The 15591-nt window shown below is 35.2% G+C and overlaps 1 protein-coding gene and 1 non-coding gene across 4 annotated transcripts in view; both read left to right on the forward strand.

Moving 5' to 3' along the window:
- The window catches only part of RABGAP1 (RAB GTPase activating protein 1), a 171246-nt gene that overhangs the window by 8663 nt on the left and 146992 nt on the right, over window positions 1-15591 (forward strand). For 2 of the 3 annotated variants that reach the window (XR_006295052.1, XM_043566378.1), the window contains exon 2: window positions 5823-6022. The exons of the other annotated variant lie outside the window; for it this stretch is intronic. Coding sequence is in view for 1 of the 2 variants with exons in the window: in XM_043566378.1 (XP_043422313.1) it covers window positions 5873-6022 (150 nt within the window). In the remaining variant the exon portion in view is untranslated. The remainder of the gene's footprint in view (window positions 1-5822; window positions 6023-15591) is intronic. 3 annotated transcript variants of the gene reach the window in all.
- Window positions 12139-12246, forward strand: LOC122475559. Its single transcript, XR_006295241.1, has one exon. It is a non-coding gene; the product is annotated as a U6 spliceosomal RNA (small nuclear RNA).

The following is a 15591-nucleotide window of genomic DNA, read 5'->3' on the forward strand; positions in this document are numbered from 1 at the left end:
GATTAGCCAACAGCATGAACAGAGGCTTGAAAGCATAAAAATGCATGACATATTTGGTGATTTTCTGGTGTGGTTTGATAGAAGGAGATAAGACTAGAATGATAGATTGTCTCCATATTTAAGACTAGAATGATGGATTGTCTCCATATTTGAAGACTAATGATATAGACAGTTTGGATTTTATTCCATTTTCAGTCAAGAGTAGTCAGAGGTTTTGAGGAAGGAATGGGATATATGATCAGATCTAAAATTTAGATGTTAGCTGTGGGACCTTGATAATCAATGCCTAGAGAGAGTCTAGAAAGGGAGACTTATGTTGCAGTTAAGTTGAAAGAGCATGAAGTACTCACAAGTCAGTGACATGAAGGATGGCAAGGAAGGAATAGGATTGGGGTATGTTTTGGAACTAAAATCCATTAGAGTTCCAAGAGAGAATGAGAAAACGAGAACTTTTTTTTGACATCTCTGTCTTGGATCAGTGGTTGTTAACCAGGATAGGGAACCTATGAGGAAGAATATGCTTATGTGATGGGAATTTACTTTGGACACGTGACATTGATTTTGAGATGGCCATGGGACACATGTAGCAGAGTTGTCCTATGTATTCTCACAACATCCTTTGCATACCATTATTTTTTACCAAGCACTATACTGTTTTATAATTACTTATTTGTCCATTTTTTCTACTGCTGTAAGCCTATCAAAGGTAAAGACTACCTATTATTCCTCACCATAACATTATACATAGTTCCTAGCACATTGTCAGACACTTAATACTGAATAGAAAGGAAAACATAACACGAGTAGCTATATGGAATTAGGGAGAAAACGTAGAACTAACAGTATCATCAGCATACCAAAAACAAGAAAAAAAGTTACCGCCATGTGAGCTAATGAGGAAGTCAGAGAAAAGTAGAAAAAGAAGAGGGACAGGGTAGAATTTAAAGAATGGGCAGAAGAAAAGGAACGTAAATGACAGCTGAGAAAAGGTAGTTGGAGGTAGAAAATGGAAGCAAGAAAAAGTTTCAGAATAAGGAAATGGTCAGTATTTTCATTTATTTCAGTGGTAAAAGATGATGAGAGCTGTAAAGAATTCTTTGGGTTTTGAAATTTTGTATTGTTGTTGATTGATTTTTTTTTTTTTTCCTTCCAAATGATGCTAGGAGAGGGTAAACAAAATGCCGGGGCTACAGATGAGGTTTTAATACGTTTTTTAAGAGGTTCAGTGAGGGTTGGTGAGAGGTAGGGGAGCCAGATTTTTCATTGGGATTGCTCTCTGAGTGGGGTGTCCTGTTGAAGTGGTAGAGGTGGAGGCAGTTAATACTTCTTCAAGAAGAAAGAGTTTCAAGAAAACGGAGGAAATAAAGATACATCAGAGCCCTGGAATAGTGGCTGGGAACTACCACATTTTGTCTCAAGCATGTCAAGTTCAATTACAAGTATCATTCACACCTCTTTTATCAAGTTACGTAGGTCACTTATTGGGAGGTAATTTTTGCCTCTACTAATTGCACATTGGCAAATTCATGCCACTGCAAGTTCACTGTTTATGTTACTCTTCTGAATGTTAGTAACTAAAAAACAATACAAGTAATCTGATAGTACTCCGTCCAAAAAAAGACTTCAAGTTTTTGAAAAGTAAGTAAACACTGATTATGTCCACTGCTTTTGAAGGACTATCAGAAGAGCATTTATCATGGGCAGTTCTTTTTTATTTTATTCTCCATTAGCTGGGTCTCTAGTGTTTAAAAGGAGATTGAGAATGAAAATGAATCTTCTTTTGGCAAGACCGAGGTGCATTCTTTGCCATGATCTTTGTAGAAGTCCATAGTTAAGCATAGGACCCTAAGCATAGTACCCTGTCACTTAGGGTACAGAACAGTGAATTTAGGCAAAAAGTTCGTAAAGAGTTTTGATACCGTGAGACTAATTTTCTTTGTTTTATATTAAGTAAGCTCTGTGCCTAACATGGGGCTGAGACTCATGACCCTGAGATCAAGAGTCTCATGCTCTGCTGATTGAGCCATCCACGTGCCGCATAAAGCTAATTTTCAATTAGAAAATCTCTAGGGATCTTTTATATGTCAGTAAGGATACAAGTAGTGAAAGAAATTGTGAATAATATAACATATTTGAACTTTTGGGTATGATGCAGGAGGCTGCATAATTAAACAAAATTACCTATAGTTTTACATGACTTACTGACTTATAAAAGGAGATAGAGAAGGAAACATCCCTGGACTTGACTCACCAACCTCTCCCTGTTAGTAACTAGACATGCTGGGGTCTAGGGTATCACTTGCATAAAAGAAGGAAACAGTCGGTGCCTACCAATACCAGGGTGTGCATAAGTCTATTATCTTATTTCAAATGGGATAAAAATCCTTACTCTGTTTATGTTATGGAATTGTTAGGATGATAAAATGAGGTAATGAGTGTATATGTTTTAGTAATCTGTAAAATATCATACAAAGATGAAACATTTTATTTAGAGTATTCCTTCACATTTATTTACATGTAAACAAATTAGAATGTGGAAAATAGGAAAGCTATATATTTTGTCCTAATATTGTGTTTCCTAAACTGAATTATTTAAATTAGTTGATACTATTTCTCTTAAAATTGGAAGTTAGCTTGAAAAGCTATAACTCTTGGGTGCTTATGATGTTCTATGTGTATCGTTAAATGAGATGTACACCTGTTCCTTAGTAATTTTTATAGTAGTTGTGTTTTCTAGTAGTTATATAGTAGTAGATAGTACCTCATTTCACTTATGAAAACTCAGGCTCATTATGACAAAGCTTACACTGTCATCATTCTGATTTGGGTTTTTCCTAAATCTTAATTGTGTGCTTTACCGTCATAAATATGATTTCTTATTGTCAGTCTATAAAAGATGATCTTACCTTTTCATTGGGTGGCTCTTGCTCTTTTCCATCTTTATTTGCCATTTATCTTATTTATTTTTTAGCAAATATTTGAGCACCTAATGTGTGCCAGGCATTGTTCCAGGTGCTAAGGATATAGCAGTTAATGAAACAGACGAAAATCTCTGCCCTGATGGAATTTAGGTTCTAGCTTAAATGATATTTAAAAACAAATGATTAAAATGTAACATGTGTCAAGTGGTGATTGATAGTATGGGGAAAGGTAGGAAGATACATGGTAGTGCAGCGTGTTTTGGTGAAGAAGCTTGTTTGCTTTGTCCATTAGTTTAAACTCAGAATTGGAATCTGAAGGATGAAGAATTACAGTAGGGGTCTTCTTGTGGCAAGTGGTATGAGGGATTAAAAACAAAATTACTTCATGTGGTCTCAAGACAGAGGTTGTGAATACAATTTTTCCAGGAGTACACCAAGTTCTGGGACACCTCTTTATTGTGGAGGCCAGAGAAGGGGAATCTTACTGTAATTTTCCTGTACTACTTCATGTTTTGATAAACTCATTCCCACCGAGTGATTCAGTTTTTTACAGGTGCCAAAACAAATAGTATTTTATAAAGTGTATTTTCCTATCACCTCCTCAAAGGAAATAGGTTGAACTTTGAGTCTGCCAAGTCTTCTCAGTTCCATAGTGTAAATACCGAAGTATATTATTTTTTTGAGTTTAGAGTATTATAGAAAGTTGTCAATGTCTCAGATCATAGCTTTAGAGAAATTTCCCAGGCCCTGTGCTATCCTGTTAGTCACAATTTAAAAAATGGGAAAGGACTAATTAAGCATGAAAACCTTGCCTAAATTACTAGTTCTATAAAAGATAAAGGTTCCTTTACCCAATCCTGACTGTTTTTGGACAAGGCTCAAATTTGTGTCATTGGAAAAGCATCATAATCTGACCGAAAAAGTATAGCTTCTGGAATCATAGATAACTGGGTTCAATTTTTGGCTTTGTCTCTAACCAGTTACATTACAGCCATTATCTTGAACAAGTTACACCATCTCTCTAGGTCTCAATTTTCTTATCTGTGTAATAAATAATATGAAGATTAAGTTAAGAGGCATTCACCGTCAAATTGTGATACATTGTAATAATATAAAAAATGTAAAATGCTATAGGAGCAGAAATAAGGCAGGCAATTTATTTGGTTCTGGGATGAGGATGAACAGGCTACTAGGAGAAGAGGAGTTACATCATGAATGATGATTTGGAGTTGATGGAGTACAGAAGCAAAGAAATCACTTCAGGAAGAGGATCCAGTGAGGGCAAATAACATGGGAGTATTTAAGTATATATCCTTAGCAAGTACATTACCTCTTCTAATCTATTTCTCTTTTTTTTATTGAAGTATAATTGACATACAATATCCTACTGGTTTCAGCTGAAATTAGCCTAGGTCCTTGTCCCAACATGTTCCCATTGTTTTCTTTACCCTAAATCAGTACCTATTAACTTGTTCAATGTGCCTTTGTTTTCTGCTACACTATACACTCCTTTGGGGCAAGAATCTAATTTCTCGTGTGTTTATCATGTATTATTCTTTATACACTAGACACTTAATAAGTATTCATTGAATGAATGAAGCAAAACTACGTTAAAAATTTTCAAATAAGTACATTTTGAAGTGTCTTTGAATGCCATACTATACATTTAAATTTAGTCCTATGAAATGTAAATCTGTGATAGTCATTTAAGCAAGGGAATTAACTTAAATAGAAAGCAGCAAAGAGTACTCAAGGGTTCGAGCCTTAGTTATGCCTAGTTAAATGACCTTCTCTTGGAGTTGCCATTTTCTCATCTGCTTAACAGTATTGATTATTTCTGAGTTTCTTTTGAAGTATAATATTCAGGGATTGTGTAATTCCTACTGCCAGGTGTTTATTTAGATGTGAGCCTTTGGGGGGAAAATAGTGCTTGGCACATGGTGTATGCTCAATAAATATATGTTCAATTGAAAGCTCAAAGCATAAATCAGGACTTCTTAATTGGAGAGATTAAACAGACTCTCAGAAACTTTACCTCTCTGAGGTACACGATGAGCATGGAGCTTGGAGCTACGTTTGTTTATTGGTTAAAGCTCTCTGAGTATGTTGTATTGTTTGTTCTGTTGCTGTTTTGGCAACCAAATGGGAACATAGCCATAAAGTATGCAGAACCAGGTTTTTAAATGGTAGATGAGTTTAAGTTTTATTCCAGGAGTCAATAAATAATTGAGTGGCTTTTTATAAGTGACATATTTTTATACTTCTTGCTGGAAATTTTTGGCCTGAAACTCTTACTGGTAATGTTCGTGTTGAGTTGAGCTCTTAAGAAACCATGGGATGGGAAGATTGAGTTTTTAATGGATTTCTGATTTCTTGCTATGTAAGGTATTTCCCAGCTTTAGAATTTCTGCTTGCTCTGTCTTGAATTTATTTCTCTTGAGGATGAATATGAAATTTTATTGTTTAAAAACGTCTCGTTAATATTTGAAATTTAAGTATCAATAATATTAGAAAAACCTTATTGTCCTATGTGCTTTCAATTTTATTTATGTGTACAGCTTTACAGATTAAAGAGTAGAAAACAGAAGTTTAGTACTTTATAGTGTTCAGAGTCCAAGAATAGAGTTGTAACATATGCCAAAGAAATCACTGTAGGTAGGCAGTTGTTCTCAAGGGATTATGTTTTATTTATTTATTTTAAATCAGAAATATCTTGGCCCTGAATAGCATCAAATTCCTTTACTATCTAGAATAAAAAGCCTAAATTATAAGTAAAGTCTTGGGAAAATATTTTGGAAGTATTATTTTTAAGTTTTCCATATGTATTTTGTAAGAATTAGAGCATAACTGAATATCTGGCAGACATTCTATATGAGTATCTTTATGGTTTTTGTTTTTCAGGCATTTTTAAAATATTTAATCATTCATGAGTTGAGCTTCATTCTTGAGTCATGGATGACAAGGCTTCTGTTGGAAAAATCAGTGTCTCCTCAGACTCAGTATCTACTCTTAATAGTGAAGATTTTGTCTTGGTTTCCAGGCAAGGAGATGAGACACCATCTACAAATAATGGAAGTGATGACGAGAAAACAGGACTCAAGGTAAAACTCCATAACCTAAGATTTTTTTGCTTAGCCTTGCTAAGCTCATTGCACTTGGCCTATAATAGGAAGGTATATGGAGTGAAACTGAAAAAATGGAAATAATATCCTAACTTTCTTAATGCTTAATTTTATTTACAATTAGTGATGGTGACAAATTTATGTTTGATTAAGGAGTTTCAATTTGACTAGCTTCTAAATTTTCTAATACCCCAACTCTCAAAACTAGTGGTCATGATATAAATATTTAAGTATTGTTTTTATTCTCCCATTAAATTAGAGTTTATTTCTAATTATTTCTTTTGGGCCCAGTATATGTAGTGTAAAGACAAGGGCAGGTCAGCAATGCTATTTGTAAAAAAATAAATAAATAAATTTTAGGATTATCGAAACTGAATATTAAATACCTTGGTTATTGGCCACTGCAGTTTGTTATATTTTCTAAGCCAAATAAACAATTACTTTTCACATACTCTGTTGATCATTCTTTTTATGGATATAAATAAAAACATTATTGGTTAATGTCATTTAAAATGTAAATAGCTTTAAAAATATTACCATTCTTGTTTATGTTTATCCATTCAGAAACTATTTATGGAGTATTGATTGTGTGCCAAGTACTAAATACTGGAGATAACAGTGATGAATAAGGCCACAAAGCCCACTGCCCTCACAGAGCTGTTATTCTCAGACTTTAAAACAGACTTTAAGCAGATAAGAAAATGAATATGTTAAGTAAATTTAGGTGCTGTGAAGAAAATCAGAGTGGGATACATGGATAAAGAGTGAAGGGCTGTTACTATTTTAGAGAATGTCTTGAAATGACATTTGAGACAGAGACCTGAATGAAATGAGGAAGAAGACCATGGAGAAAGCTGGGAAAGAGCTTTTTAAAAGGAACAAGAAGATAGAAAGACCCTGAGGAGGACCACTCTTATTAGGACAGAAAGATTAGAGCAGAGTGAATAAAGTAAATAAAAAGTGGTAAAGTATGCTATCCAGTGATTGGCAGAGGCTGGATCATGTAGAACTTTGTAGAGCTTAGAAATTTGAACTTTGTTATAAACATGAAGGGAGGGTGTTGGAGAGTTTTCAATGGGGACATGATCTGATTTACATTTTAAAAAGCTCACTGGCTGAGAGATATTTCCAGCATGGCAGCATAAGGAGCTCTCTGGACCCATTCCTTAGCAAAATTGGTGACAATTATTTAAAAAAAAACAGCCATTTAAAGTCTTTGGAAATGTTCTAAAGGAAATATAGCAACTGAAGAAACATTTATTCGAGGAAGTTTAGTAAAATTTGGTAAAGAATCTGTGGTATTTAACCAAGCCCATTGCTTTCCTCACCTATCCCAGTTGAGGAAGATGGCCACTCCACTCCACATCAGTGCAATCAAGAAGACAGGATTTCCCCTACCCCCAGCTCCTCACTGGAGGGCTGTCTTCTGGGAAGAGCAGGATGATTGCATTTCTCATCCTGCCCCCAGCTACATTTTGCTAGCCAAGTGTGACTCAGTGGTGGGGGCTCCCTTTTTTTGCTCAGTCCTGTTCTTGGGACAGAGGCTCTACTTTGGGCACAGTGCTGCTGAGAATATTGAGAGTCCAGCTGCCTTAGCTTTGGCCTCTAAAGTAGTGGTTCCACACCACTACAGGCAAGCAAAAGACCTGAGACTACTATATCAAGTCCTACACCCTCCAAGCACTCAGCTTCTAGAGATGGGGTGTCACTCAAAATAAAGCATGTTATTGTCCACCCTCCCAACTTTATAGCATAAAACAGCTCCTGATCTCTTCCCAGAGAAACTGACTTTATTTATAGCAGAGTGTAGAGAAGTTCAAGCCTAAGGGTACTCTCATAAACCATAGAGATTGTGGGGAAAGGTAACTGAGAAGAGTTCGGTAGATTGATTGGACATATAGATTTAACTGTAGGCTTACTAGGAGGAAACTGACTCTTAGTGTCAGAACAAATCTCAAACGTTGACCTCCAAAACTCTCCCTTCAAACTAATGTCAATTTGATTAGTTTATTCTGTGCAGTAGTTTGTACTCAGGTGCACTGTTGAAAACTTTAGAGCAACTGGCCATATTAGTGGAGTTTAACATTTAGGTATGGTCAGAGAAAGAGACCAAGCACTCTGACAAAGTTGCTCTCATCCCAGGATGTCTGCAGGTAAAGCCAAATCATCCCAGAGGAACAATGGCAGGGGCTTAACACTATAGGAATTAGGGGAATAGAATTTCCTAAAATAAGCCATCTAGCTGCTAAATAAGCAAGCATAAAAAAATAACATGTCCCAGAGTGGGGAGACCAGTACTGTGACTTCGTACAGTATATTATCTAAAATGTCAAGTTTCCAAAACAAAATTGTGAAACATGCAAATAAACAAGAAAAAATAACCTATTCATCATTAAAAAAAAAAAATCAGGCAGCAGACACTGCTTGTGAGAGTGACATGTTGGATTTAATATGCAAACTCTTCAAAGTAGCCATTAAGTTCAATGAACTAAAGAAATCATGCTTAAAGAAATAAAGTATGATGTCAAATCAAATAGAGGATATCAATATGGAGATAGAAATTATAAAAAAGAATCAAATGGAAATTTTGAAGTGGAAAAGCACAATAACTGAAACGGGAGATTCAGTGAGAGGGGCTCAATAATAAATTTCTGGCAAAAAAGAATGAGAGGTGATGTCATCAAAATGTAGTCATTTTCAGGATTTTCAAGGAATTTTCTACCATCATACCCTCAGAGAACACTGATTTAGACAATTGCTCATGGATGAGAGAGGCTTTGTGGAAGTTGAGGAACCCGTCAGAGAGGTTTCAGTATACTTGGAGAAAAAACATCCAAGATTGGATCCATTGAAGACAATAAAAGGAGCAGTTTCACTTTACCTGTGTCACCCTTCCCCTAAGACCACACACGTCAGTGCCAGTAAAGACTTACTCAGCACATGATTTCCTCCGTATGGGAAAGTGAAAGCAGGTGATTGCATACCTGGATTCCACAGCTGTGTGAGATACTCTCCCAAAAGCTTACTTCTTTCTTACTTCATCCAAAATATCAAATTGTGAACTACACGACTTGGGGGGTGGATACTTGGGAGAAGAGCATCTAAAGCTGGGAATGGAACATATCAAAGAGACACATTTTATTAACTGCTTTGGGAGCTCCATGAGGAAGCCCATTCATGAGCCACTGGGGTTGTCTCCCCTACTGGCTCATGGGTACCTCCAAGCTCTCTGCAGCTCACTCAGACACACCCTCATACAGTGACTGCCTTCTTGTGCATGCCCCTGAGGGCAAGAATGGTCAAAATGAGGGGCGCCTGGGTGGCTCAGTCGGTTGAGCGTCCGACTTCGCCTCAGGTCATGATTTCAGTTTGTGAGTTCGAGCCCCGCGTTGGGCTCTGCGCTGACAGTTCAGAGCCTGGAGCCTGCTTCAGATTCTGTGTCTTCCTCTCTCTCTCTGCCCCATCCCCACTCATGCTCTGTCTCTCTCTGTCTTAAAAATAAATAAAAAATTTTAAAAAAAATGGTCAAAATGATCCTTTGCAGATGGCTAGTGAGCATGCATAGAGACTGGATTCTGTGGGATAAGGAGAAACCACATGCTTAAGCAGTCATCACCACTTTAGGGAATGCAAATGCAATGGAAATCATCAAGGGCAGACTGAATCAAGCAGATGAAATTACTATGAGGTAGAAGACTATTTGACATTATCTAGTCTGAAAAAAAGGAGAAAAATGAAAATGAGTGAGGAAAGCCTACGCAAACTGTGGTATACCATTAAAATAAACAATGTATGCATTATTAGTGTTCAAAAGAAGAAGAGACAGGAAAGTGGGCAGAAAGCTTATTGAGACATAATGAATGAGACTTTCCCAAATTTGGGGAGAGATTTGGACATCCAAGTTCATGAAGCTTGTAGGTTTCCCCAAGATTTTAACCCAAAATGATTCTTTCCAAGACACATTATAATAAAACTGTCTAAAATAAAAGACAGATTTTGGGGCTCCTGGGTGGCTCAGTTGGTTAAGCATCTGACTTGATTTCAGCTTAGGTCATTATCTTACAGTTTGTGAACCCCATGTCAGGCTCCACACTGACAGTATGGAGCTTGCTTGGGATTCTGTCTCTCTGCCCCTCCCCTCTTTCTCTCTCTCTCTCAAAATAAATAATAAGACAAAGGTATTAAAAATAACTATAGTTAATGAAATTAATAATATATGAAGTGAATGATATAATAACAAATATACAGTATAAAAAGTTAATATGTACATCAAAACTCTAAAATGTTGAGAGTGGTGTGTTTGTATATGATTAAAGTTTTATGAAAGTCAGATATACTGTTGTATTAGTAAGATGTTTTATGTAAGCATTATGGTAACCACAAAGCAAAAATCTATGATAGTTACATAAGAGATAAAAAAGAGAATCAGGGTATACTGCCTTGAAAAATAACAGTTCACGAAGGAAGACAGTGAGAAAGGAACAAGGGAACTACAAAACAACCAGAAAACAATAACATAGCGTTATAAGTTCATACCTATCAATAATTACTTTAAATGCAAATGAACCAAACTCTGCAAATGATGTAGTGTTGAATGGATAAAAAAAATAAGACCTTCCCGTTGTATTCTGCCTGTTAGAGACTCATTTCAGCCTTAAGGACACACACAGACTCCATGTGAAGAATTGGAAAAGCTATTCCATGAAATGGAAACCAAAAGAGAGCAGGGATAACTAAATTTATAACAGACAAAATAGACTTTAACTCAAAAACTGTAAGAAGAAACAAAGAGTATAATGTAATGAAAAATGGGTCAGTTCATTAAGAGGATATAACAAGTGTAAATATATATGTACTGAGCATCAGAGTACCTAAATACATTAAGCAAAATAGATCTGAAGGAAGAAATAGACCATACAATAATAATAGGGAACTTCAGTAGTCTATTTTAAACAATGGATCATTTGGACACAAAACTAATAAGGAAACTTTGGACTTGAACTATACCTTAAACCAAATGGGCCTAACAGGCATATATAAAACATTCTACCCAACAGCAGAATACATATTCTTCTCAAGCATACACAGAATATTTTCCAGAATGGATCATATATTAAGTCACAAAACAAATCTTAACAAATTGAAGACTGAAATGATGCCAGATATCTTTTCTAGCCATAGTGGTACGAAGTTAGAAATTAATAACGAGGAAAATTTGAAAATCAACAAATATTTGGAAATTAACATATTCCTGAACAACCACTGGATCAAAGAAGAAATCAAAAGAGAAATCAAAAAACATTTTGAAACAAGCAAAATGGACACATAACATTTCACATTCCACAATGCGTATGTGGAATCTAAGTCAAAGTCAAAGTGAAATGGTGGTTGCTAGGGGTAGGAGGTGATGGTGGGAAAAAGGAGATGTTAAAGAGTACAAGTTTTCAGTTATGCAGTTATTAGGTTTTGGAGATCTAATGTACAGCATTGGGACTGTAGTTAACAATACCGTATTATATAATTAATTGAAAGTACCTAAGAGAATAAATCTTAAATGCTCTCACCACACACAGAAATGGTAATTATGTGAGTTGGTGGATGTATTAACCTTATTGTGGTAATCATTTCACAATATATACACTTATCAAATCATGTTGTCCACCTTAAACTTATACAGTGTTTTATTTCAATTAAGTCTTGATAAAATTGGAACAAAAGTAAAGACCCTCCCATAGATTTTTTTCATAAAAAATTATCAGAAGTGTTTAAAATCTTTTTAAAAATGAACTATTTTTACCATAGTCATAAGAAATATCAAAATAATTTGGCTGAGTGGAAGAAGACAGGCCCTCCCCCTGAAGAAAAGACAGTGCTACTTATGTATAATTGTAGAAGATGCAAACCTAATCTATAGTCACAGAAAGCCATTCAGTGGTTGCCTGGGGGTGTGATGATGGGACAGGGAAAAAGAGTAGGAGTAGAAAGGGCACAAGGAGTTTTGGGCATTATGGATATGTCCACTGACTTGACTGGTGTGTACATATGCCAGAATTCACCAAAGTGCATATTTAAAATACATGCATTTAAATGTACATGTGCTCACTTTGGGAGCACATATATTAAAATTGTAATGATACAGAGAAGACTAGCATGGCCCCTGTGCAAGGATGACACATGATGCACATCGAGTATACCATATTTGCTTTTTTTAAAAGAAAGGATTAAACAGATTTTATTATTTTAATTTATTTTTTAATTTTTATTTTTTTTTATTAAGTAGGCTCCACCCCCAGCATGGAGCTTGAACTCACAACCCTGAGATCAAGAGTCACATGCTCACATAGGGGCGCCTGGGTGGCTCAGTCAGTTAAGCGGCCGACTTCAGCTCAGGTCATGATCTCACGGTCCGTGAGTTCCAGCCCCGCGTCGGGCTCTGTGCTGACAGCTCAGAGCCTGGAGCCTGTTTCAGATTCTGTGTCTCCCTCTCTCTGACCCTCCCCCATTCATGCTCTGTCTCTCTCTGTCTCAAAAATAAATAAATGTTAAAAAAGAAAAATTAAAAAAAAAACAGAGTCACATGCTCACTGACTGAGCCAGCCAGGCACTCCTTAAGAAGTTAATGGGGCGCCTGGGTGGCACAGTCGGTTAAGCGTCCGACTTCAGCCAGGTCACAATCTCGCGGTCCGTGAGTTCGAGCCCTGTGTCAGGCTCTGGGCTGATGGCTCAGAGCCTGGAGCCTGTTTCCGATTCTGTCTCTCCCTCTCTCTCTGCCCCTCCCCCGTTCATGCTCTGTCTCTCTCTGTCCCAAAAATAAATAAACATTGAAAAAAAAAAAAGTTAATAAACTTGAAGATTAGTAGAAACATCCAAAGAACAGAAAGAAAAAATAATGAAAAATGAAAAAAGCCTCAGAGAAAGATGAGATGTTATTAAGTGTAACAGCATACTCATGTGTTTCGGCAGAAGAAAGAAATGAGCAGAAAAAGTATTTGAAGAAATAATGTCTGAAAAGTCCCACATTTATTTATTGAAAAATAATAATCTACACATCTAAGAAGCTTACCACACTCTAAGATAAATTCAGAAAGATCCACAAAAAAGCTTATCTTAGTAAAATGTTGAAAACCAAAGACAAGAAATCTTGAAACTAACAAAAGGAAAATGATTTGGTTCCTAGAAGGAGACCTCAGTAAGATTTATAGCTGACTTCTTAGCAGAAATAGTGGAGGCTTGAAGCCAGTGGGATAACCTGTTCAGAGTGCTCAGAGAAAAAAACTCAACCAAGAATCCTAGCAAAGCTATTGGTTAGAATTGAAGCTGAAATAAAGACATTCTGAAATAAACAAAAATTAAGAGAATTTACTGCTATCAGAACCACCTTATAAGAAATACTAAAAGTTCTTCAGGCCAAAAGCAAGTGACTTCGAACAATAATTTTAATCCTTAGCACTATTAAAGATAATTGTATAATAATAGAGACCGTATAAGTACATTTTTTCTTCTCTTTTATATATATAATATGTGCATATTCTACCTATAACATAAATATGATGTATTTGCCAGTCACAAAAATGAAGTAGAAGCAGAGCTATATTACAACTTAATAAATGACTTAATATGGTAATTCAAAGCCACAAGAACAAATAAGGAGAGCTAGAATTGATAAATTTATAACAAGCTATAAATATATATTCTCCTCTCACCTTCTTTTAAATCTATAAAGGAACAATTATAAAAATCTTTTGGATTTGTAACAGATATAGTATGTATAATAATGCCATGGTAGGGAATACTGCTAAGTTACTAGAATTAGTATAAATCAGAAACTGATTCTAATAAATTAAGATAATACCCAGTAAGTTCTAGAGCAACCAGTGAGATGGGGTGTGTGTATATATATGTATGTATATCTATATCACTAAAGAAATGTCAATGCTATATTAGAAAATATTCAGTACTAAAAACAATAAAAGATGAGTAAAGGAATGGAAAATACATGAAACAGATGCATAAAAATTAAAAAACAATATGGCATGCCTAAATTGAACTGTATCAAGAATAACAAAATGGATTAAGCAATAGAGTTAAAAAAACCATCAGCAGTGTATAAAACACCATGATCCAGTTGTATGTTCTCAGTAGGAGACACACTTTAAATACAAAAATAGAAACATTTAAAATAAAAGATGGGAAAAGACCTGGCATGCAGACATTATGGGTTACAGCTTAAATATGTATAAGAAAATTTCTACCTGTAAATTCCTGTATTATGGAAGAAGGAAAAATTCAAATCAGTAATCTTTTACTTTAAGACATTGGAAAAAGAAGGGCAACCTAAATGTAAAACAAGCCAAAGTAAGGAAAAAAAAAGATAAGAGCAGAAATCAATGAAACAGAGGATAAAAAAATGGAGAAAAAAATCAATAAAGCAACCCGGTTCTCTGAAAAGATTAATAAAATTGATAAAACCTTGGATTGGCCAAGGAAAAAAATTACTAGAATTAGAACTGAAAGAAAAGACAATACTACCAAACATATGATAAACAAAAAGGATTATAAGGGACTATTAGGAATAGTAATACACCAAAAAAGAACTTACTGAAATGGATAAATTTCTAGAAAAACACTAATGAAACTGTGAATAGACCTATAACAAGAGGTTGAATTAGTAATAAAAAATGTACCCATAAAGCAAGCTCTGGCCTACCTAGATGGCTTTATTCCCTGAATTCTACCAGATACTTAAGTAAGAATACCAGTTCCTCACAAACTATCCCCAAAAATAGAAAAAAAAAAAGGATATTTCCTGACTAAATCTATGAGGAAGATACTGTGCCAATGCCAAAACTAGACAAAGACATCACAAGAAAACTACATATCTATATTTCTTATAAATTGGGACACAAAAGTCCTCAACAAAATACAAGCATACTTATTAATTCAGCAGTATATGAAAAGGATTACATACTGTGATCAAGTGGGATTTACTCCAAGAATGTAAGGTTGGTGTAACAACTGAAAATCTATTAAGGTAATGTAATGTATCAATGGAACTAAAAACAAAACTACATGATCGTTTTTAGTGGACACAGGAACAATGTTTACTGAAATGCAACACCTTTTATGAAAATAAAGAAATTGAGAAATAAAATCAACTATGAATGTAACTTCTTCAACCTGATTAACAGCATCTATGAAAAACTCACAGCTAAAATCTTTCTTGGTGGTAAAAGAGTAGATTCTTTCCCCTTAAGTTCAGCCTAAAGACCTGGATGTCTGCACTTAACTGCCTCTGGTCAACATTGTACTGGAGGGTACAACCAGGGCACTCAGGCAAAAATATAAAAGGTATCCAGATTGGAAAGAAGGAAGTAAAAACTATGTTTGCAGTTGACATGATCTTGTATATGGAGAACCCTAAGAAATCTAAAAAAAATATATTAAAACTAAGAAGTTTAGCAATATTGTAGGATACAAGATCAATGTACAAAAAATCAGTTTTATTTGTATACATTTGCAATGAACAACCTTAAAGTAACAGTGAAAAA

This window comes from Prionailurus bengalensis, chromosome D4 (genome assembly GCF_016509475.1).
Source record: "Prionailurus bengalensis isolate Pbe53 chromosome D4, Fcat_Pben_1.1_paternal_pri, whole genome shotgun sequence".
Classification (NCBI taxonomy): domain Eukaryota; kingdom Metazoa; phylum Chordata; class Mammalia; order Carnivora; family Felidae; genus Prionailurus; species Prionailurus bengalensis.